Raw genomic sequence first — 22,788 nt, 5'->3', positions numbered from 1 at the left:
GTGAGGGAGAGCAGATCATAAAACCTTAAAAATTGCAGTTGTGTTTAGTTGCTCAATCGTGTACTTCTCTTTGCGATCCCATGACTGTAGCCCACCACTATCCTCTGTCCATGGGACTTCTCCAGGCAAGAAAACTGGAGAGGGTTGCCATGCCCTTCTGTGGATCTTCCCAACCCAGGGATCGAACCCAGGTCTCCCGCATTGCAGGAGGAAAATTGCAGACTCCATATAATGGCTTATTTAGGAGGTTCGTTGGGTTAAACATACACATTTAGATTTGTAAGTTCAGTTTCCTACAGGGAAATTTTAAAGGTTCTATTTAGGTCACCTGCTTCATCTCTAAAGGATGGCATGCTAGTTTGGCATCAATTGGTTATTCATGATTACCCATTCTCTGGATGCACCTGGCATGTCTGGCTTGGAAAGGGGTTAATTTTTGTCCTAAGCCCTAAGTAGTCCTAACAACAACAGCCCCTTCTTTTGATTATTTTCCCATTAACAGGTCAGATGATTGTTGTTTTCAGGTGTGCAGGCTATATAAATTCCTTAACAATCATCTTTCAGCTCAGCTAAGGCAAACAGAATAACAGCAGAGGTCTTCAGTTCTGTATTCGCAAATTTGCATGCTATGTTAGCTCCGACTTCATTAACTACTAACTAGGGATACCCTAAGCCTCTACAGCAGTAAGCAAGATTGCAATCTTTGCATCTCTACAGAAAACCCTGTGCACTGTGAGGTTTGTTTTTCTTCTTCTCTGGTGATTTTCTATAGACTCTGTTGTTTAGTTCACAACTTTTCTTTGAGGTATTCTGTTTCAAAATTTCAAGATTGAGACATCATGCCTAAGATCTCCAGGGCTTGAAAGGTGATTCAATTTAAGACTATACATCACAGTCCAATCTACTTATTTCACAAATCAAGAACAGTCAAACCAAATCTCGAAAAGGTAATTTTCAGGCAGAAATTGGGCGTCTCTCCTTAATCAACATGTATGAAGCCTCACTGTTTCCAAACACTTTTATTATTGTTATTCCTCAGTTAATCTAGCTTTAATTTTGAAAGGCATTTCAACGGAAACTCTCCACATTCCATCCCATATCCATCAAAATTCAGGGCAGACGTGAGTAGTGTATCTCCTAGAAATACTAAAAAGGTGGGTGGTGGGTGGATTTGAGGATATCAGCGTGATCTGATGCGCTGTTGGGTCAGTTCATTTTGATTCTTCACCTTTCTAAAGCGTCCAAACCTGAGGTGTGGGTTTAACTTCTCGCCATTCCCGCCACCTAGTGGTTGTACACGTTATATGTTTGGTTTTAAGGAAGATGCCTAAATGACTGGGGGGCGGGGTACACGAAAAACACAACGCTTGGCCGCGACAATTTCCTAGTCTCTCACATCACCTACCCCTCACAGGGACAGCTTTAACTACTTTAACCATTTCAGATCTGTACTCAGAGAGGCGCAGAGAGAATGAAGGGGACGCAGACTCGCGGAGACGCATGTCCTTTGACGCTGACATTTAGAAAAGGGTTCTAAATCCTTCCTGTCATTTGCAAAGGACGGGAAAAGGAGTTGTGGCGAGACCTGGACCGAGGTGACTGTCTGACTTTTCAGCAAGTTGGACAGATGACATATTAACTCCTGCAACGTTAACGTCTGGTGTGAACAAATAAAGAGGGGAAAAGCACTTAAAAATTCCGCCGCGGGGCTTTGCAGGTCTTGCTACCCAGTAGCCCTCAGAAGACAGCCAATTCCTGCGCGTTCCGCTCTGCTCACTCTCCTTCCCAGCTTCTCTCTCTCTCTCTCTCTTTTTTTTTTTTTCCCACGCTCGCTCGCCTTGAACCGGGACCCAGGCAGGCAGAAGCAAGGCGTCGGTCCCCTTGCTCCTCTCCTCCACCAAACCACCGCAGCCGAGCGCGTGAAGCTTCCCTTTGTTCAACGAGGCTCCGCTCTCCTCCCCAGCAGATCCACCTGGACGCTCTCCCTCGGTGACATTTTTGCGCCGGGGCTGGTGGGTGGCTGGGGTGGAGCGAGAGGAGCCCGAGGGGGCGGGGGCGGAGAAAGGTCAAGCCGAGGGAAAGGCAGGAGACGCCTTTCATAACCTGCGTGGCGGGGAGGGCGCGCGGTTATTTATTTATTTTCTCCTTATTTATTGATCGCACGAGCAGAGCGGCGCGGGGAGCCCAGGGGAGATGCCGGACCACCCACTGGCGGGGAAGCAGCGAGCCGCCCTCCCGCGCCCCCGCGCTACCGAGCGCCCCTTGCCTCCGCGCTCCGGCGTTTGCCCGCGCCGGCCGCGGCTCCGCCGCGCCGCCGCCACCCGCCCGGCCGCCCCGCAGCCCAGCCGCCCCGCCGCCCCGCGCCGCGCCGCTCCGGCCCCGGCCACCGCCGCGGCGCAGTAAGTTGGCAGCAGCGAGTCCCCTCCGTTCTCGCCTCCCCCGCACCTTTTGAACTTGTTGCTGCTGCTCGGCTCGCCTGCGCCTGGCTTTTGGAAGGTGAAAAGGAGGAGGGAGGCACGGAGGGATGGGGGAAGGGGAAGAAGAGCTCGCTTGAGCTTTATTTATGCTCCCATCGGCGCGTCGGCTTAGGCTGTTCGCGAGCTGCTTTCTCGGGAGCCCTTTCCGGGTGCACGACGAGGAGAAAGTCTCTATGCAACTCAGCCCCGGCGCGCACTTTACCAGGTATGTACCGCGGGAGAAGCGCGTTCCGCGCGGAAGCAGATGCTGCTGCCGCGGCAGCGGCGGCGCCTGCCAGCTCCCGGGCGCTGTAACTGTCACACTGTACCTGAGCTGAACTTGAAAAGAGAGTAAAGGGGAGATTGGGCGAGCGCTTTCGGCAGAACCCGGGGGTGCTCGTAGACGCGGGGAAGGAGGATCTATACTAACGGCCCCCCGCAGTCCGGCCCACCGCCCAGCACCTCGTCTCTGCAAATATACGGCCCGAGGAGTCGAGGCGGCCACCGGACTCCCCAGGAGACGTGGGGCAGCGGCTGGGACCGCATCTTGGAGGCTACTACAACAGGTCGCCTTTTTGAGACTCCTTTGGCGGGAAGGGCCACTTGGAAAAGGGAAGGTTTGAAAGAGCTGAAAGGGAGAGTGGAAGGGTTCCCTGATTCTTCAACAGAATACCACTCAGTGACTGTCCTTGTCTCTATTCTACACAATACATACTGACCCCACGTTATCCAGACTGTGTCGGGGAAGAAATCAGAGACACCTGTTTGAAATCAACTGCAGCATCTAAAGTCACCTGTGTACTTATTTGTGCCAAGGCTGGCCCAGTCCAACTGCTGGAAAGGTTTGGTTAGGTTCTGTTGGGCGTGATTATTAGGACATTGTATTTCCCCCTTCCTGTTACTCCAAAAATATTACCTGTCTTTGAGGGAACTTGCCCTTTTGCAAACTGTGACTTCCATCAGGAGCCCTCCCTTGAATAAGGCTGATACGTCTGGACCACGTGTCTCAGTAGTGTTTTCTTTGACGGGCAGAAGTGGGTGATTGTGGCTACACTGAGGGAACCACTGTAGACTTGATTGCCCTTCCGGCATCTGCTTGAAGGAACCATGGCGGCAGGAGTAGCAGCATGGCTGCCCTTTGCAAGGGCAGCTGCCATCGGGTGGATGCCCGTGGCCTCGGGGCCCATGCCAGCTCCCCCAAGGCAGGAGAGGAAAAGGACTCAAGATGCTCTCATTGTGCTAAACGTGAGTGGCACTCGTTTCCAGACATGGCAGGACACCCTGGAACGCTACCCAGATACTCTGCTGGGTAGTTCAGAGAGGGACTTTTTCTACCATCCGGAGACTCAGCAGTATTTTTTTGACCGTGACCCAGACATCTTTCGCCACATCCTGAATTTCTACCGCACTGGAAAGCTCCACTATCCTCGCCATGAGTGCATCTCCGCTTATGATGAAGAATTGGCCTTCTTTGGCCTCATCCCAGAAATTATTGGTGACTGCTGTTACGAGGAGTACAAGGATCGCCGGCGAGAGAACGCCGAGCGTCTCCAGGACGATGCTGACACGGACAACACCGGCGAGAGTGCGCTGCCCACCATGACCGCTCGGCAGAGGGTCTGGCGGGCCTTTGAGAACCCCCACACCAGCACCATGGCCCTGGTGTTCTACTATGTTACCGGGTTCTTCATTGCCGTCTCAGTCATCGCTAATGTAGTAGAAACAGTGCCATGTGGGTCCAGCCCGGGTCACATTAAAGAACTGCCCTGTGGTGAGCGGTACGCCGTGGCCTTCTTTTGCTTGGATACAGCCTGTGTCATGATCTTCACAGTGGAGTACTTGCTTCGCCTGGCGGCAGCTCCTAGCCGTTACCGCTTTGTGCGAAGCGTCATGAGTATCATCGACGTGGTGGCCATCCTACCATATTACATTGGGCTGGTGATGACAGACAATGAGGATGTCAGTGGAGCCTTTGTCACACTCCGCGTCTTCCGGGTCTTCCGCATCTTTAAGTTTTCCCGCCACTCTCAAGGCCTGCGCATTCTGGGGTACACGCTGAAAAGTTGTGCTTCAGAGTTGGGCTTCTTGCTCTTCTCGCTCACCATGGCTATCATCATCTTCGCTACAGTTATGTTCTACGCTGAGAAGGGGTCTTCGGCCAGCAAGTTCACCAGCATCCCTGCTGCTTTCTGGTACACCATCGTCACCATGACAACGCTAGGGTAGGTGCCATCAAGGGAAATGGGATGGAGGTTAAATATGTGATTGTTGTGCAGATACTAAGTTTATATACTTATTCAGAGCAAATAATCTTTCTCTTTCTTAAATGGTTTTAGGAAAATATTCTTTAAATGTTTTTGAAGAACTCTTTTGATCTATGAAATGAGTATGATACAGTGATTGAAGTATTTAGGGAGTTGCTGGCCAGTGTTGAATATTAATGCTTGAAAGTGATAAATACATAAAGTTTAAAATTCCTGAACATAAAGATCATTGATATTATATGTATGAACACATAAAATTACAGTGAAAAACACAAAATTTGTGTCCAAGTAAAGGTATGAAAATACAAACTATGTATTGAAATGCCTAGAAAGTGCTTCGGTGCATTGAAATGAAAAGTTTGCATGTATATTTGAAGTATTATTTTCATATGAATACTTTGGCATACACTTTCCCACTAAGAAATATAATTCTCATTTTACAGCATTTTAAAACATAGATTATAGATATTATCAAAGGATTTTGTGATACATATGCACATATCCATCATATGCATTTTCATCATGGCTGATAACTTATGCAGTGTTTTAGAATATCAGAACTGAAACTGATCAACTCAACAAAATGCAGTGGAATGATATTTGCAACATATTTTAAGATTTTAAGTTCATAGTTTCAAATAAAGAAGCAAATGACTTATCCACACATTTGTAAAGAAACTGCAGATCCCATCAGGCAATGGGCCCATGTCCACACAGAGGGCAAAGCAGTAGCTGATAGATTGATGGTCACCAAGGTCTGGTTGTATAAGGGAATTTAGCGTCCTGATTTCCTTCTAGAATTCTTTTCTTCATTATTTTATTTGGCATTAATAGTGCTTTGCAACCAAAGGGACATATTCTGAATTAATGTTGTTCTTTAAAATAAAATTTAAGCTAGAATTAAGATTTTTAGATGATTGAAGAAAGATACGACATTATTACTTGTGTTAATTAAACTGCAGAACAATAGCAGCATTTATATGTTAGAGAGTATGGTAAAATAAAATGATAAGATCCTTTAACTTTTATGAGTTCTTAGATAAGCCAGGCTGTGATGTTAGTGCCATTTTTTCTTCAGCTCTATGCTGCTTTTCTTGCATAATTAATCAGTTCAATAAGGATTTGGTAATGGCTGTAAGAAAAGAAGTTATTCCCAAGGCTGCTTTTTAAATTTTGTGTTTCAGCCTAATTTAATTGCCTTCTTTAAATGACAGTGTGGTTAAAGTCAACTTGATTTTATTAGACATATTGTATTGAACAGAATTTCTCATGTTGTTCTATAGCTAATGGAATATTTTAGATGTGATGAATTTCTGGCTAAGTTAAGAAATTATGGTAAAGTAAAATATAGTGACTTATGGTTTTGATTTAGTCTCACATATTTTTGAAGACCTACTGGTGGATTTGTAAAAATGAATCAGTGAAAATTCTATATCCAATCGTTTATATTTTCCTTTTATCGTGTTGGTAATTTTGGGACACATTTTGAAGAAGATGCAGAATACCTTAGCACTGTAGGTGCTTAGCTCTAACCCAGAGGTTTGTTGTGTTTATGTCATTTGAAGTCTGTATTAAGGGCAGTTGGATAGTGTAAATTACTGGAAGAACTTCAGATGAGAAGTACACATGAGTAAAAAGAGGACTCTAGGTTAAGAGGAAATGAAAGAAGTATTAAAAGGAAATATATTTTAAAAAATTAGGTGTCTCTGGCAGTGTTTTTCATGAAGTATCAGTAAATCATTTTAATACTAAATGCCCTCTATCTGTTTGAATATAGGCATTATTACAATGAATGTTGATGAGGTGCTAATTTCATCTGGCTGGAAAGTTTTAGTCCAGATATGAAAAGTTAGTATTATTTTAAAGCTTCTTTCCTGAAATGACTTTCAAATTTTTATTTTATTTTGAAATTTATTTTTGTTTTTAGGAAAAGATAAGGAAATGTTAAGCATTAATGACAATTTTTGTTATATAAATAAAGTGCTCAGAAACCTCTAATTTTGAAATGATTTGAGAAACTAAATCAATGTGCCTGAGTAAAATCTATGAAATTGTTTCAGTTTACAGGTTCTTTATGTTACTACATAAGAAAAGTTAAATAAACACACTTTCTCAGAACTTGGAAGCAAAAGGGGAGTCACTTTTTAGATTTAAGTTCCACTCTAGTTGAAAATTTTAATTTTCAGGAAATTAAGGTATTAATGATCCTGATGAAATATAGCACTCTAATTTTTAAGATGTAGAAATGTTGATGCAATGAAGATACAATCCATTTATTGGATAACATATATGAACATTTAACAAAGCATATGCTTTATAATATAGCAAAGTTTCCTCAAAAAATGTCTTCTGTTTCTCATCAAAATAGATTTATAATGTATTGTACTTTCCTGAAGAAATAGATTTAAAAAAAAACCCTGCCTTTTTGGTGTCTTAACTTTGGTTGCATTGTGACTCAACAGCTTTATTTAAGAGTAGAAAATATTCAACAAAGCCATTACTTGAATTTATTTTTTACACTGTAGTCTTGTGTGATGAAGTGTAAGATTCAAACTTTTTGGAAAATATGCAGTAGTTGAAGATAAAATCAATCTGTGTCTGATAGATGACCAGGAATTTCCCATTACAGTGTATGAGCTCTTTTACGTGGCTATTATTTTTAATGGAGCTAATGTTCATCAATTAATGATAATAGAAGTGAAAATGGAATCTTAGTGGTTTTCAAAAGTTTAGTTCATGCAAACATTATCTACATAAGAAGAAAGAGCCAAGAATTTGTAATTTGGGACTGGCAAAATTATCTGTTACCCTCTCAGGTCATTTTAGGCAATATTCAGGTGGTTTTTTGGTCTGAAGAAATGAGTGGGGTTTACTATTGTGTATTCAGCTAATCATTTTAATCCTGAAATAGCAAATATCTGATTATTCTATATTTTATCCATGCTCATTATATAAGTAGTTAATTAATTTGCCAGTAAAATCAATACTTTATAATTTTAAGCCTACCTACTTCCTATTAATTAAGTTCAAAATATCAAAAGCACAGTTTTCAAAATGAATGAAAGAATGTCAGAAAAGTTGTGTGTGTGTGTGTTGTTTTTCTTTTTAACAATGTTTAAATCGAATGGCCCTATATGTCTCTTCCTCCATTCCATGGAGGAATTCCATGCTCTTTCTGAGCATACTTGTTGACCTACATGGGGCCCTGATGACCTCTTAACTCTCCTGCCTCCCTCTTTTTCTGTAATGTAATCTCTAGTTCCTACCCTAAACTGCTTTGGGCAAGTAAGAACCTGGAACTCCTCTCTTGTCTTAATGACCTCTGGACTGTAACATACCATTGTCGTTTCTCAGCGGGAACCAGGGATGAACGTCTCCTGCTTTGGTAGGTAGATTCTTTACCACTGCGCCACCTGAAAAACCACACGCATGAATATTGCTAAGTGAAGGTTACTGCTCAGTCACGTCTGACTATTTGCAACCCCGTGGACTGTGCCGGGCTCCTTTGTCCATGGGATTCTGCAGGCAAGAATACTGGAGTGGGTTGCCATTTCTTTCTCTAGGGGATTTTCCCAAACCAGGGCTTGAACCCAGGTCTCCTGCCTTGCAGGCAGATTCTTTGCCATCTGAGCCACCAGGAGAGCTCATAATGTGTTAATCAAATATGTCTTTACAAGGTGCAGGGGAGGGTACCAAAATTTATATCTTTTGGTGAAGAGCTGTGCTGTGAGTAACATCCATTTTTACTTTGGCATACTACAACACATTTTTACAAAGTTCTTTATAGATTATGTTACTTGAGAATTGAAAATGAATTTATAAAGAAATGTAGAAAATGTGATATATATTCCTCTTTTAGCATTATGGGCAACCAAATCTTAAGTGTATACATTTTGTTCTAGTCACCATCTGAATTAGAGGTAATATTTGACATGAGGTATATATTTTTAAAAAGTGTGTATTTACCCATCTTTCTGCATTATTTTCTAAGAGCATTTTTTTGGTTGTTAGACAAAGATATGTCAGGAAGAGATGATATATGTATTCTGGGTGCAGCATCCTAGAAAAGGGATCATTTTCTAATTTTCAGTGGGTCTGATATGATATTCTTTTTTCTTTTCAGGATTTCTTTTTAAAGTACAGATAGACTTGATTTTATACATATTTTGTTTGTTTAGTCACTTCATTTAATTCTGATGTCATGCAGTTTGTTTTTGTGTAAACTTTCCTCCTAATTTTACTCATCTTTGAAGATGAATTAATCAAGTTCAAATTTCTTATTCCCTAGTTTCTGAATTATTGGTGGAAGGAAATTTAGATGTTATCTATTTAAAATTCATCATTTTACACATACAAGATTTTTTTTTTGGCCTGCTCATAATTACACAGTTAATATTAGTGGTACTTTCTGAAATTTCATTTGTTACTCTTTTTATTCTCTCAAGACCTTAAAACATTATCTGCTGCTAAGTCGCTTCATTAGTGTCCGACTCTGTGCGACCCCACAGACAGCAGCCCACCAGGCTCCCCCATCCCTGGGATTCTCCAGGCAAGAACACTGGAGTGGGTTGCCAAACATTATCTAGGAATGTGCAATAATAATTATCTGGGGATTACTGCTGATGCTCAGAGATAAGAAAGGAATAAATTTATTCTTTCCTGCATTATTTTAATGCATTTCTCTCCTAGTGCTACTCTCTATGACTCACGTTTTCCACATCTCTCAGTATCACTGCTAACTCTGCATTTATTCATACTACTACTGCTAAGTCACTTCAGTCGTGTCCGACTCTGTGCGACCCCACAGATGGCAGCCCACCAGGCTCCACTGTCCCTGGGGTTCTCCAGGCAAGAACACTGGAGTGGGTTGCCATTTCCTTCTCCAATGCATGAAAGTGAAAAGTGAAAGTGAAGTCACTCAGTCATGTCCGACTCTGTGCGACCCCATAGACGGCAGCCCACCAGGCTCCCCCATTCCTGGGATTCTCCAGGCAAGAACACTGGAGTGGGTTGCCATTTCCTTCTCCAGCATTCATTCATACAGTACTGGAATTCATCATGAGGGGCCCAGTTGACACAACACAAGCATGTATTCTCATCTGGTGAACTATTAAACCATTTGAGGAAAACCTACTTAATGGTGAAATTGTACCTGGCCTGATGGATAAGAAAGTAAATCAGTTATTTTGCCTGAGTTATCTAAAAAAGAGTTTGCCTGTGGATTGTTAAACACTGTACAGTTTAACTTCTCTTTCACTGAAAGAAGGGGAATGGTGAAAAGAACTTCCCTGAAAAGGAGGTATTGTTCTTCTGAGCTGTAAGAATAATTTTGCTCTTTTTTCCCCCTACTCTCCATATGTCTTATATTGTCTTCTGAGCATGAGTGTGTGTGTATATATATATGTATATGTATATATATGTGTGTATATATATATATATATATATATATATATGTAGGCATTGTTTTCCCACTAACTTCAGCTGCTACATTTGATGGTGTGGGGTATGGTCTGGTATTGAAGAGAAACTCAGGGTGAAACTCCATCTCTACATGTCTGTGTACATCTGCCTTTCTCCTTGTGTTAGTAGATTCCATTGAAATTTTTTGTCCTTTAGTTTTCTCCTTTGAGAGCCAGCTTTTACACTGATCTTCTCCTTGAAGTCTTCTCAGCCTCTCAAACTTACATCATCTGTAATTGCAATTACACTTGACAGTAGTAAGTGCTATTTTGGGGGATATAATTTATGGTTTTATACCTTGCTCACCTAACTACATTGAAAGGCTTTTGAGGTTTGGGTCTGTACCTTTTGGAGACTTGTTACCTGTTTACTCTGTTGATGATCATTCTGTGAGAGGATATGTGGACACCATGGAGAGCTCCTTAGTCATAACTCATACCATTGCAGCATTATCAAGAGTCCACTAATCTAATCTTATGCTTTGTTCCATGTTAAAAAAAAAAAAACAAACTTGAAATTTGTTATTTGAACACTTTGTCTTTGGATGTACTACAATCCATCCTTTTAATTTTTCTCTTTTAACTAAGGAGGGCTGTAAGTCATTCTTCTCTGCAAAGTTAGAGTTAAAAGCTGTCAATGGCTATTTCCTTAATCAGTTTGGTATCTGGTGAAAGCTGGGTAAATTGCAGATGGCTCCGGGAAGCATATGGAAATATGTTATAATGTATGTGAATCTGTGCAGAGATGTACTGTCTTCTCTTTCAGGCTCAGTCTCTTTCTAAAGATGAGTAACTCAAGGGGCTCATGGGTCAGAAAGATACCTAGATGACAGATACTTAGTCACTAGAAAGGTATTCTCTGTCTTGGTAAACACAAATTGGACTTTTTTTGTTTATTTAGGTTCACTTGTAACATGGAATTGTTTAAAAACAGAGAACTATTGTCTGTAAATGACATATGAGATAAATATATTCTCTATTCAGGAAGAAGTTCTCATTCTAAGTGATTAAAAGGTGGGTTTAAAGAATGTAAATATACGTGTAGATACTTATTCTGGTACGGTACAATCAATGTTGTGCTGAAAAGTTTGACAGATCTGTTATGTAAAGAAGATCCGAATCATAAAAGTGTGGGGAGAGGAGGGAATGAGTTATCAGAAGTTAATAATGAGAAAAACATAACAGAAAAGAGTAGGATGACAGTTGAAATAATGTCAAATAGAATGGGAAAGTTTTGTTCTAAAAGTAAAAGGTCTTGTTCCTTTTGTTCTTACGTGGGCCTCATTCTTCCATCTTTCTTACTTTCTTCACGTTTAAGAACACCAGGAACAGTACTTTTGGAAACTCAAAGTCTTACCAGTTATTTATGCTCTCAGGAGATAAAAATGTGACTCATAGGGTTCAATTACATTTAATAGATTTCTGCTGATCACTTGCTACCTGTCAGTGACCACGGCAGTAAGCATAATAGCCAACTTTCAGACCTTAGGATCTGTGTATTCTAGTAGGAGAAGCAGAAAGTGAATACAAATATATAATATAGTTCCAGGCAGTGGTGGGTGCTATAAAGAAAATAAGGATAGGAAGTATGCTATTGTGGATAGGGTATAGTAAAAGCCTTTCCAAGGGTGATGATGGCTTTTTGAAAGGATGAAGAGGGTCCTCTGAATATCTGGATGAAGAGTTTAGAAGAGAGAAAAGAAGTACCAAGACTGCAAGGCAGAAGGAATCTTGGTGTGTTCTCCCTAAGGCTGTAATTGAAGCAAAGCGAGGGAGGATCTTAGGAACAAATACTATCTGAAAGGTAGTTGGGATGACATGACGTAGGACATCATGGACCATAGTAAAGACTTTTTGGATTTCATTTGAGACATAATCAGGAGATATTGGGCTTCCCAGGTGGCGCTAGAGGTAAAGAACCCACCTGCCCATTCAGAAGACATGGTGATGCAAGTTCTATCTCTCGGTTAGAAAGATCTCCTAGAGAAGGACATGGCAACCCACTCCAGTACTCTTGCCTGGAGAATCCCCATGGACAGAGGATCCTGTGGGCTACAGTCCATAGGGTCTCGATGAGTTGGACACGACTGAAACGACTTATAACCCACGCATGAGGAGACATTAGAGAGTTGTGAGCAGGGTAGGAATGGGATATGGTTTCTGTATTAAAATAAGCCCAAGCCCTGAAACATTTAAAATCTTAAAATACTCATTTTAACATTAATTTATTTCCCATGTATAAATTCTCATTCTTTGCTAGATTCATTATACTTACCTTAACTTAAAATTTATATCCAATTATTCATGAGATTTTCCAGAAAAATGGAGTACTTTATGAGTGCATGATTAAATTCTTCCTAGCTGACAAAAATAAATCTAGTTCAAATGAAAAACTGAAATTCCACATTTTAGCTGAAAAGACAAAACTGGTTCTCAATAGAAATGGAACAATCTGGGAAATGACTGAGGATAATTCTTTATTTTGAATATAGATTTGCAGACTTAGAGTTATCAATGCTAATGTTAGTGTTTAAGAATATCACCTACACTTTGGATTCTATTTAAAGATTTTTCATTTTTTTTCAGTCTTGTATAGGTACCAACCTGAAATACATATATCATCTTCAGGTGTTTTGTTATTTTTGTGAGTTTGAAAGTAAAAATGGTTTACGTGTCTTGAAATATGTGAAAATTGCCAGAGGATATGTATTTTTAACCCAAGTTAAATTGGAACCAGCTTGTAGCAAATGTATAATGAGAATTAACAGAGGCATTGCTTTGTTGAGAAACACTGTGTTACAGAGTAAAACATAATTATGAATGGATAATTGGAGAGAACTTGGGTTTAGAAGAACAAGAATTGGATTAACAGCATAAAGGTATCTATCTATCTATCTTTCCATCTATTTGTCTATCTCCCCAATAAGCAACTTGTGAAAATACTTCCTGTATCTAAGGGAATTCAGTGTGTCATCTCACTTGGACATGTTCTTTTCATTAAAACATCTGCCCTCCAAATAGTCCTGCATCCTACCCAGAAGTTCTATCCAAGAGATTTGATTCCTGGTGGAACAAACTAGGACTCATGGGGGTATCACAAAGGAAAAAGTCCTGGTATTTACTTTTCTTTGCCTGTGGTGAAAGACAATCACACTCTCATTATTACTATCTTTTGTATATTTTTAATGGAGAACTGGTTTCCTTTCACTGTGCTACAGAAATTAAGCTTTCTAAAGCTGTATCAATATTAATGCATTTTGGAGAAAAATCCTTATGCATATTTTGGATAACACTTTGGGACTTATGAAAATGTTTCCAGTTCTTACCAAATGTGGTGCTTTGGAAATGAAAAATAAGCATATGTATTTGTATTCTTAAATTAGATGGACCTAGTCATTCCATTAGACATTTTGTTGGGTCAGAAAAGAATGTGCTTATGGATTCTCCCTAATGTCTGATTTTCTGCTTTAGTAAAAAGGTACTAAAATCATGGAATTTTGAGGTACAGGGCTCTTTAGAAATCATCTTGTAGATAATTCCTAATTTCCTTGAAGAAAATAGGAAAAATAGAACTAGTTAGTGGAAGAACATAAGCTAGATTTCTGGGGAAACTATTGAGGTCTAATGCTCTTTAGAGCGCAATACACTGGAAGTCTTCTTTCCTCCATATTTCTTTCTCTTTAAATGAAATATTGCAAACAAAATCAGGTAGTATATATGCAGACTTAAAAAGACCTTAGATAATTATGACATTTCATTGTAATATAAATAAAACTTGTTACTTTCAGTGACTTCATATTATATATATGTATGTATATGTTATATGTATATTTCATAGTCCTCCATTAGATTATAAATTATTTATGTAATAATATATATGAAATATATATTTGTATCTATATATGAATGAAGGGACTATGAACTGGTAACACAGATAAACAAATTCATGTAATAAGTCTCATTTTTTCATTCTTATCTTGGTAATTTGCTAAATTACCAATTTGCTAATCTGTTAAATCTTGTTGAAACTAAAAAGAATTCATTATTGAAGTTTCAACTTTGAATTTAGACAGTTATCTAAAGAGATGATTTTGTTGTTTTAACATCAACAATTTTGAAAACAGGCTATGAAATCAGTGTTAAATAATTTGCTTGACTTGTTTTGGTCTAAAGAGCAGGAATTCAAAATTTGAAATATCAGATTCATTTACATTTTGCTCCAAAAATATTAAGGTATGTTTTATTCATTAAATGAAAATACATATTAAGATTCAAATTAAATAATACTTTAAAATGTTTTTCAGTTCAGCATTATATATCATATTTCGAGGTGATGTTCTCAAGCTTATTTAAATAGTACATTTCTATTCTGAAAATCATAATAAAAATTGTGTGTTTTTTTTCCCTAGAATTATTAAGGGGACAACAACTCCTTTAATTTCATCAAATTTTTGACAATTAATATTCTAGAAATTTAGTTAGTAAGCAGATACTTGTAACACTTTACAGAAAATCTTCAAGATGAAGCTAAGTTGATAAATTATAACCAAGGAGCTTACATGTCAATAGAAGAAACATTCAATTGAAGAAAGCTAAATGTTTGATACAAACAGCTTAAAGAACTAGTCCAAGATGCAATGCTTTTATTCTGCTTTAGGTGCACAGAATTTAACTAGTTATTACCCTTTTGCATGACATACTTCTGTCATTCATCCATCATGGTCCTCCTTATTATTTTATTTAATAACTTTTATTCGTGTAATATGCACAGGTGAACATACCACCAAACAAAAGCTATTTCTTTGGTATTTACCTGAATCTAATCATAAGCACCTCTTCTCTCCATTGTGTCCCATTGTCTTTCTGTGCTATAGGTAGTCATTATTTGAAATTATCATTCTGAAAGCTGTATGTTTAGTGGAGGTTTTATTGACTTTATAAAAGAATATCTTGCTATGTGCAGTCTTTTTGGTTCTTTCATGCAATATTTTGTTATTTAGGTTCATCCATGTTGTTGCCATGCATTATAATTCATTTTTGGCTGCTATAAAATATTTTATTCCATTGTGTGAATATACTACAATTTATTCAACCACTCTGTTAATGACATTCAGTTTGATTCTGAGTTTTTCAGAAGGGTGCTCATTTGCAAATTGTTGACATGTACAGTTATCTCTCCTGTGTATATAACTTGGAGTGAAATTGGTAGGTTACAGGTATGAATGTACAACTTTGAGGGATAAATCCAGATTTTCCAAAGTTGCTGCATTGATTGGTACTTCCACTAGCAAAGAGTAAACAAAAAATGTAAATAAGTAAAATTTCCAAAAAGACAATTTCTATGAGGCAGTGGGACCAAGTGAGGAGAGGAAGATACTGGCTAAAATGAAGACATTAAGGATTTTTTTCAATTGATACTTCTGCTTTTACCTTGATCTTTTTAAGATAAGCAATGATTATCATTGTAGCAATTATAACTTGCATTTTATTCAACTCCATGACTTGTGGTTGAATTCTTATTTTTTCAGCCTAAGAAGGTCTACACATTACATTCATATTTTCATAATGTAAAATATTAATTTCTATGTGTTTGAACTCAAGACCAACCATATCCAAGTCAATAATATGAAAAAATGAAACCTGAAAATATCTGACTAGGCTTTGGTTCACTCATCCTTGTGAAATTAAAAATGAGGATTGAAGTTGATATTCAATTGATTCTTCTGATGTTTCATAGTATTTTATAAAATGTTACATATAACTTTTTACAAATATGTACTGCTAAGAAAGTAGTCAAATCCTCTCTATTCACATTATCCAATTTATCAGAACTTTGCTGTAGTTAGAGAAAATATGCTAATTTCAAGGCTTCTCAGACATTCAGAAGGGGATACATCATTGTGAAATAGGATATAAGAATAAATGTCAAGAGGAAATTACTTCCATTTCAGGAAATTCTTAATTATGGAAATTAAGTGAATATTATTTCCAACCCTTCATAGATAACTTTGCAACTTCTTACATGTTTTAAATGAAAGACAATTGTTTTGAAAAGCTTAATGAATTTACAGTGTATACATGTTGAATTTTTTTTTAATATAGCAATTATGCTTTAGGCTTTAAAAATTACATGAATTTGATATCAAATACCAGAAATACCAGAAGATATCACTGTAAATATGCTAATAATAAAAGAATGTAATTTAGAAAATTACTATAAACTTTTATTTATGAAAATAGGGTACTTTATTAAGGATTGACATAGTCCTAGAGTAAAGTGCCTATTGATTTCTCAAAGAATTTTATTATTTTTGTGTAAAGAGTCCAAATACCTTCAAAATCACCTAAATGAAAAGTAAGATTATTTTATTTCAAAACAGTTGAAAGGAGGTGATTTTTTAAATCAGGTAGCAAATTTTGGCACTATATACTGAACCATTTTAAGCCAAACTTTGCATAAATTAATAAATCACTTTATAGACTATTCTTTTTTTAATTCTGTCTCCTTGTTATTTCCCACATTATTCAGTGCCCAGTTTCAGGATCTATATCCATTGTTTTAAATATTACTAAAAATATGTCTGAATGCAAAATGCTCATATACATTTCAAAAACACAAACATATGCTATGCTATGCTAAGTCACTTCAGTCGTGTCCGACTCTGTGCGACCCCATAGATGGCAGCCCACCAGGCTCCCCTGTCCCTGGGATTCTCCAGGCAAGAACACTGGAGTGGGTTGCCATTTCCTTCTCCAATGCATGAAAGTGAAAAGTGAAAGTGAAGTCGCTCAGTCGTGTCCGACTCTTAGCGACCCCATGGATTGCAGCCTAAGAGGCTCCTCTGTCCATGGGATTTTCCAAGCAAGAGTACTGGAGTGGGCTGCCATTGCCTTCTCCAACACAAACATATATGTCAATACAAAATGTACAGATATGTATGTATTATACACATTTGCATATGTTGATGTACACATACCTTCTCCTTTTATTTTTCTGGAAGGACATAAAATGAACTATTGATAATAAAACTTTTAAGAAGTCTGGACATGTGGGATATAGAAAGAACCATTTTGTATTTCATGGTGTACCATTTTGTATTAAAATTTTTTTTTCATTAGCATATAGAATTTCTCTTAGAAGAGGGCTTTCTAATGATATTTAGGATCTTTTTTTTTTATAATTTTATTTTATTTAACTTTACAATATTGTATTGGTTTTGCCATATATCAAAATGAATCTGCCACAGGTATACATGTGTTCCCCATCCTGAACCCTCCTCCCTCCTCCCTTCCCATACCATCCCTCTGGGTCGTCCCAGTGCACCAGCCCCAAGCATCCAGTATCGTGCATCGAACCTGGACCGGCAACTCGTTTCATATATGATGATATACATATTTCAATGCCATTCTCCCAAATCATCCCACCCTCTCCCTCCCCCACAGAGTCCAAAAGACTGTTCTATACATCACTGTCTCTTTTGCTGTCTCATATACAGGGTTATTGTTACCATTTTTCTAAGTTCCATATATATGAGTTAGTATACTGTACTGGTGTTTTTCTTTCTGGCTTACTTCACTCTGTATAATAGGCTCCAGTTTCATCCACCTCATTAGAACTGATTCAAATGTATTCTTTTTAATGGCTGAGTAATACTCCATTGTGTATATGTACCACAGCTTTCTTATCCATTCATCTGCTGATGGACATATAGGTTGCTTCCATGTCCTGGCTATTATAAACAGTGCTGTGATGAACACTGGGGTACACGTGTTTTCATATGTTTCTATATAAAAACTTTACAAATTTTATTTAAAATTAAATCCCTTCTCTTAAAATAATCATTTGATAATTCACTCAAAAATGGTCTTTAGTATATAGGACGATAGAGTCAAGCCAACATGGATTTAAACACAAGCTTAGTAATGTTGATCAAGTTATGTTAAACTCTACCTGAGATTTCCCATCTACAAAAATAGGTTAGTAATATCTACCTGGTAGGACTTTTATAAAAATTCAATGTAGATATGTAAAGTTCTAAAACATTACCTTCTACATAGATGCTGTATGAGGAATTATTATAATATTATTATTAAACATATGATATTAAATGTAATATTACATATATATATTTTTTGCAAAAGAAGAAATAGTAAAGGAGCAGAAGGAAAGTTTGGGAAGGTATGGTATGTCTATGGCTTTGATGATAGTAATGGTTTCATTGGTGTATATTTATCATCCAAATTCATTAGAGTTTGTGTATATTGAGTATGTATAGCTTCAGAGAGAGAGAGAGAGAAGGACAGGCAGGAAGAAAAGCAAAGGGAAAAAAAAAAAACTCTTAATGAAATAAAAGAATAAGTCTCTAGTCAGTTATCCAATAAACAATTAGGCAAGAAATGACTACTGAAGATGAGGAGTTATTAATTGAAGACACACATTCAATCAGGAGACATTTCCTATTTAGAAGCTGGAATTTAGATTTACCATATGAAACTTTTTGTCATTGAAAACTCAACAGTTAATACATTTGATTACCAAATAATAAAAATCCTATGTCTCTGGTAAACTTGTTTTGATATTATGTACTTAATTGAGCTCACCTTTATTATTTAATACTCTGCCAACTTTTAAAGAGGATTTGAAACAGTTTACTCTCAAATGGACCAAAAAGATTAAATAAAACAAGTGCCAAGTATTAAAGAAGAAGGGGAAATGATGGAGAACAAAAAGTCCTGTTATATAAAGCTTTACCAAGCATAAATTCAGCTCTGGACTTCCTGGCAGCCAAAGAAAGGAGGGAAAGTGTAGCATATTTTACAGCTCTGTTTAGCCAAGAAAGGAAAGTATCTAACTTCATGATCAGTTGTTTTAGAAGAGTAGAGCCCAAGAAAAATTTATCATGTGATCTTTATAAGCAGGTTATTTAACAACATAATGAACAGTATCTGCACCAATGACTTAACAAAGTATTTAGAACTATGTTTGAACTGACCATATATTATACACATCTTTATAAGAAAAGTATATAATAGTATCTTAAGAATATGAAAGTATTTTCAGAGGAAATATAAACTATATAATAAAGTATATTGCTTCTAGATAATTATAAGATTCATTTGTAAAATTTAGAAAATTCTGAGTGATGGAAGACCGTAAGAATTAGGACCACCTGGGACACTCAGGAAGATCCTCTGGAGAAGAAAATGACACCCTACTTCAGTCTTCTTGTTTAGATAATCCCCATAGACAAGAGGAGTTTGGTGGGCTACAATCCATAGGGTTGCAAAGAATTGGACATGACTGAAGCAACTTAGCACACATGCATGCACAGGACATTTAGAAAAATGTAGCTCCTTAGCAGTCACCTAAAACAAATAATGTCTGGAGGTGGAAACTGTGACAACTGCATTTTCACTTCTGTCATGAAATATTAACAACCAGTGATCTGGAAGAATGTATGTTGAGGATACCTCCCATAGTTTCATCCACCAATATTACTGACCTTGAGCTGATTTTTGAAAGGAGGTAAAAACACACTGTTTAAAACAATGGATCCATGGGTGAATTCAAGTGTATTTCTAATAGGCAAGTGGATTTAATTTTTAAATAATTTTGTAAATTCTCTGTAAACAAGGGAACACTGAAAAATGACACTTTGGTCCTTGTTTGTTCATTGTACTGGCCTGTCAGGCATCAAGTACTTAATATCCTTTATGCACTGTATGCATACTCTTTCTTTCTTAAGAGAAAAATAGCTTTTCATTGGCCTGAAGAACTTTATTGCATTTCCTTGGTGACAAATAGGTGGCATATATTTGTAAGTATGCAAAGTTCATCATATTCAGTTCAACTCAGTCGTGTCCAACTCTTTGCGACCCCATGAATCACAGCATGCCAGGCCTGTCCATCACCAACTCCGGGAGTTTACCCAAACTCATGCCCATTGAGTCGGTGATGCCATCCAACCATCTCATCCTCTGTCATCCCCTTCTCCTCCTGCCTTCAATCTTTCCCAGCATCAGAGTCTTTTCAAATGACTCAGCTGTTCACATCAGGTGGCCAAAGTATTGGAGTTTCAGCTTCAACGTCAGTGCTTCCAATGAACACCCAGGACTGATCTCCTTTAGGATGGACTGGTTGGATCTCCTTGCAGTCCAAGGGACTCTCAAGAGTCTTCTCCAACACCACATTTCAAAATCAACAATTCTTCGGTGCTCAGCTTTCTTTATAATCTCATGTGAATTCTTACTTTCATCTTTTGTCCTTTGTCATTCCTTCCGGTTGGGATTTGGGCTATGGAATTTGCATTAAGAGTAACTTGTAAGAGGACAATAAAAACTAGATTTGGAGGTGAAAAAATCAAAACAAAACCGAAAAATAGTGATCTAGATGAAGAAGCAAAAGTGATAGTTTTCAATATTAGCTAAACTAGCACAACTCAACTTTTAGAAAACTAAGATCATGGCATCTGGTCCCATCATTTCATGGCAAATAGATAGGGAAACAATGGAAACAGTGACAAACTTTATTTTTTGGGGCTCCAAAATCACTGCAGATGGTAACTGCAGCCATGTAATTAAATGACACTTGCTCCTTGGAAGGAAAGTTATGACCAACCTCAACAGCATATTAAAAAGCAGAGGCATTACTTTGCCAACAAAGGTCCATCTAGTTAAAGCTTTGGTTTTTCCAGTAGTCATGTATGGACGTGAGAGTTGGACTACAAAGAAAGCTGAGTGCCGAAGAATTGTTGCTTTTGAACTGTGGTGTTGGAGAAGACTCTTGAGAGTCCCTTGAACTGCAAGGTGATCTAACCAGAAAGAAAATCAGTCCTGAATATTCATTGGAAGGACTTATGCTGAAGCTGAAACTCCAATACTTTGGCCACCTGATTGAAGAACTGACTCATTTGAAAAGACCCTGGTGCTGGGAAAAACTGAAGGAAGGAGGAGAAGGGGACAACAGAGGATGAGATGGTTGGATGGCATCACCGACTCAATGGATATGAGTTTGGGTAAACTCCAGGAGTTGGTGATGGGTAGGGAAGCCTGGCGTACTCTAGTCCCTGGGGTTGCAAAGAATCAGACATGACTGAGCAACTGAACTGAGCTAAAACTAGCAAAAGTAGTAGTTATGTATGTATATATATGCATGCATGCTAAGTTGCTTCACTTGTGTCTGACTCTTTGTGACCCATTGGACTGTAGCCCACCAGGCTCCTCTGTCCATGGGATTCTCCAGGAGTACGTTGTCATGCCCTCCTCCAGGGAATCTTCCTGACCCAGGGATCAAACCCGTGACTCTTACATCTCCTGCATTGGCAGTTGGGTTCTTTATCACTAGCACCACCTAGGAAGCCTATATATATATGTGTATGTGTGTATGTATATATATATATATATATATATATAAAATACATGGATAGAAATTTAGTAACCTTCAATGTGGGTAATGAATGGATTCTTTTTTGTAAAAGCCCCATCCTATCTTGTACCAAAGGACAAGATGTTGTGGCTAATGGCCATTAGTCCTAGCGTTCTGCAGAGTAGCTGGAATGAAGACACAACTGCATCCTTTTGGGAGTTTGAGATTGTGAGCTTTTAAAGTTACTGATTTCCTAAACTCTCAGGAGTGGCTGGCCTGATCTTTCCTCAGTGTGGACACAAGTTAACTGACCAGTTGATAATGAACATAAGGAACATGGAGTCTTAGATCTGGGTCTCTGAAGAAGGGAAGAGCTTATGAGAAGCCAAGACAGCACCCAGTATTAAGTCATTCTAAATCTCATGAGACCAGAATTTTCTTTAGGTACTTTTTTCTCCTTTTTATTCTTTTCTTTTTCTTCTATATAAGCAGAAAATTGGTTCAGAGGATTTACTTTCCAAAGAGGATAATTTTTAATCACATGTTAGGAATTTCAACTGTGGAGAACCTAAAGATAGAAAACAAATTACTAGTGCATTCTTAGATTATAATTGAGCATAAGGAAAGTTTTATGTAAAAATTCAGAGAATGACTGATTTGATGTTGAGCTTTTTAATTGGCTTTTCATGGCTGCTGGCCTGTCCAAAATAACTTTATGTTCTTTCCTGGTAAATATAGGAAAGTATGTAATAAACCTTTTCACATGAGGTGTGGATGCAAAGAGAACATACTTATGAAAGATTGATTGAGAATTCCTATGACAAGGAACTGAAATTTTCTTCCTGCCTTGGAGGGTGCTGTCTGATTGGCTATGAATACAGGATTTCTTGTTATTAACTTTAGTTTAAAGAGGAAACTTTTGGTCAAACCTTATGATTCAGTGATAAAAGTCTTGATAATTGTAAACTCATGGAAACTTGAAAGTCACTTTGTCAGGATTAAGAGACTGGCTTGACATTTCAAAATCTTAATTGGAAGTGAGATTAGTTAGATGGTGCAGGTTTATTCCAAGTCAGGTAAATAGGAAAGACAGTCTTATAAACCCTCCATAATGACACTTTTCCTATACAGAATAGATGTGGGAAGAGAGAGAAAGGGAAGGAGAGAGAGGGAGAATATGAATGAATGAATGAATGAGTGTGTAAGGAGATAATTTGATTCCTGTAATGGGGCAAGGGAAAGTC

At 38.0% G+C, this 22,788-nt stretch overlaps 1 protein-coding gene across 2 annotated transcripts in view; it reads left to right on the top strand.

The window, feature by feature from the left end:
• Window positions 1-2,430: 2,430 nt before the first annotated feature.
• The window catches only part of KCND2 (potassium voltage-gated channel subfamily D member 2), a 568,410-nt gene continuing 548,052 nt past the window's right edge, over window positions 2,431-22,788 (top strand). Inside the window, exon 1 of one of the 2 annotated variants that reach the window (XM_086395955.1) lies at window positions 2,431-4,678. In XM_086395955.1, the coding sequence (XP_086252081.1) occupies window positions 3,564-4,678 (1,115 nt within the window). In that variant the 5' untranslated portion in view covers window positions 2,431-3,563. The remainder of the gene's footprint in view (window positions 4,679-22,788) is intronic. The other variant, XM_086395954.1, reaches the window with a different exon arrangement.

The sequence above is a fragment of the Bos grunniens genome, chromosome 4, assembly GCF_055505025.1.
Source record: "Bos grunniens cultivar Pamir isolate PY7600 chromosome 4, Bosgru_T2T1.0, whole genome shotgun sequence".
NCBI classification, from domain to species: Eukaryota; Metazoa; Chordata; class Mammalia; order Artiodactyla; family Bovidae; genus Bos; species Bos grunniens.
This window is presented reverse-complemented; position numbering and strand designations above follow the sequence as displayed.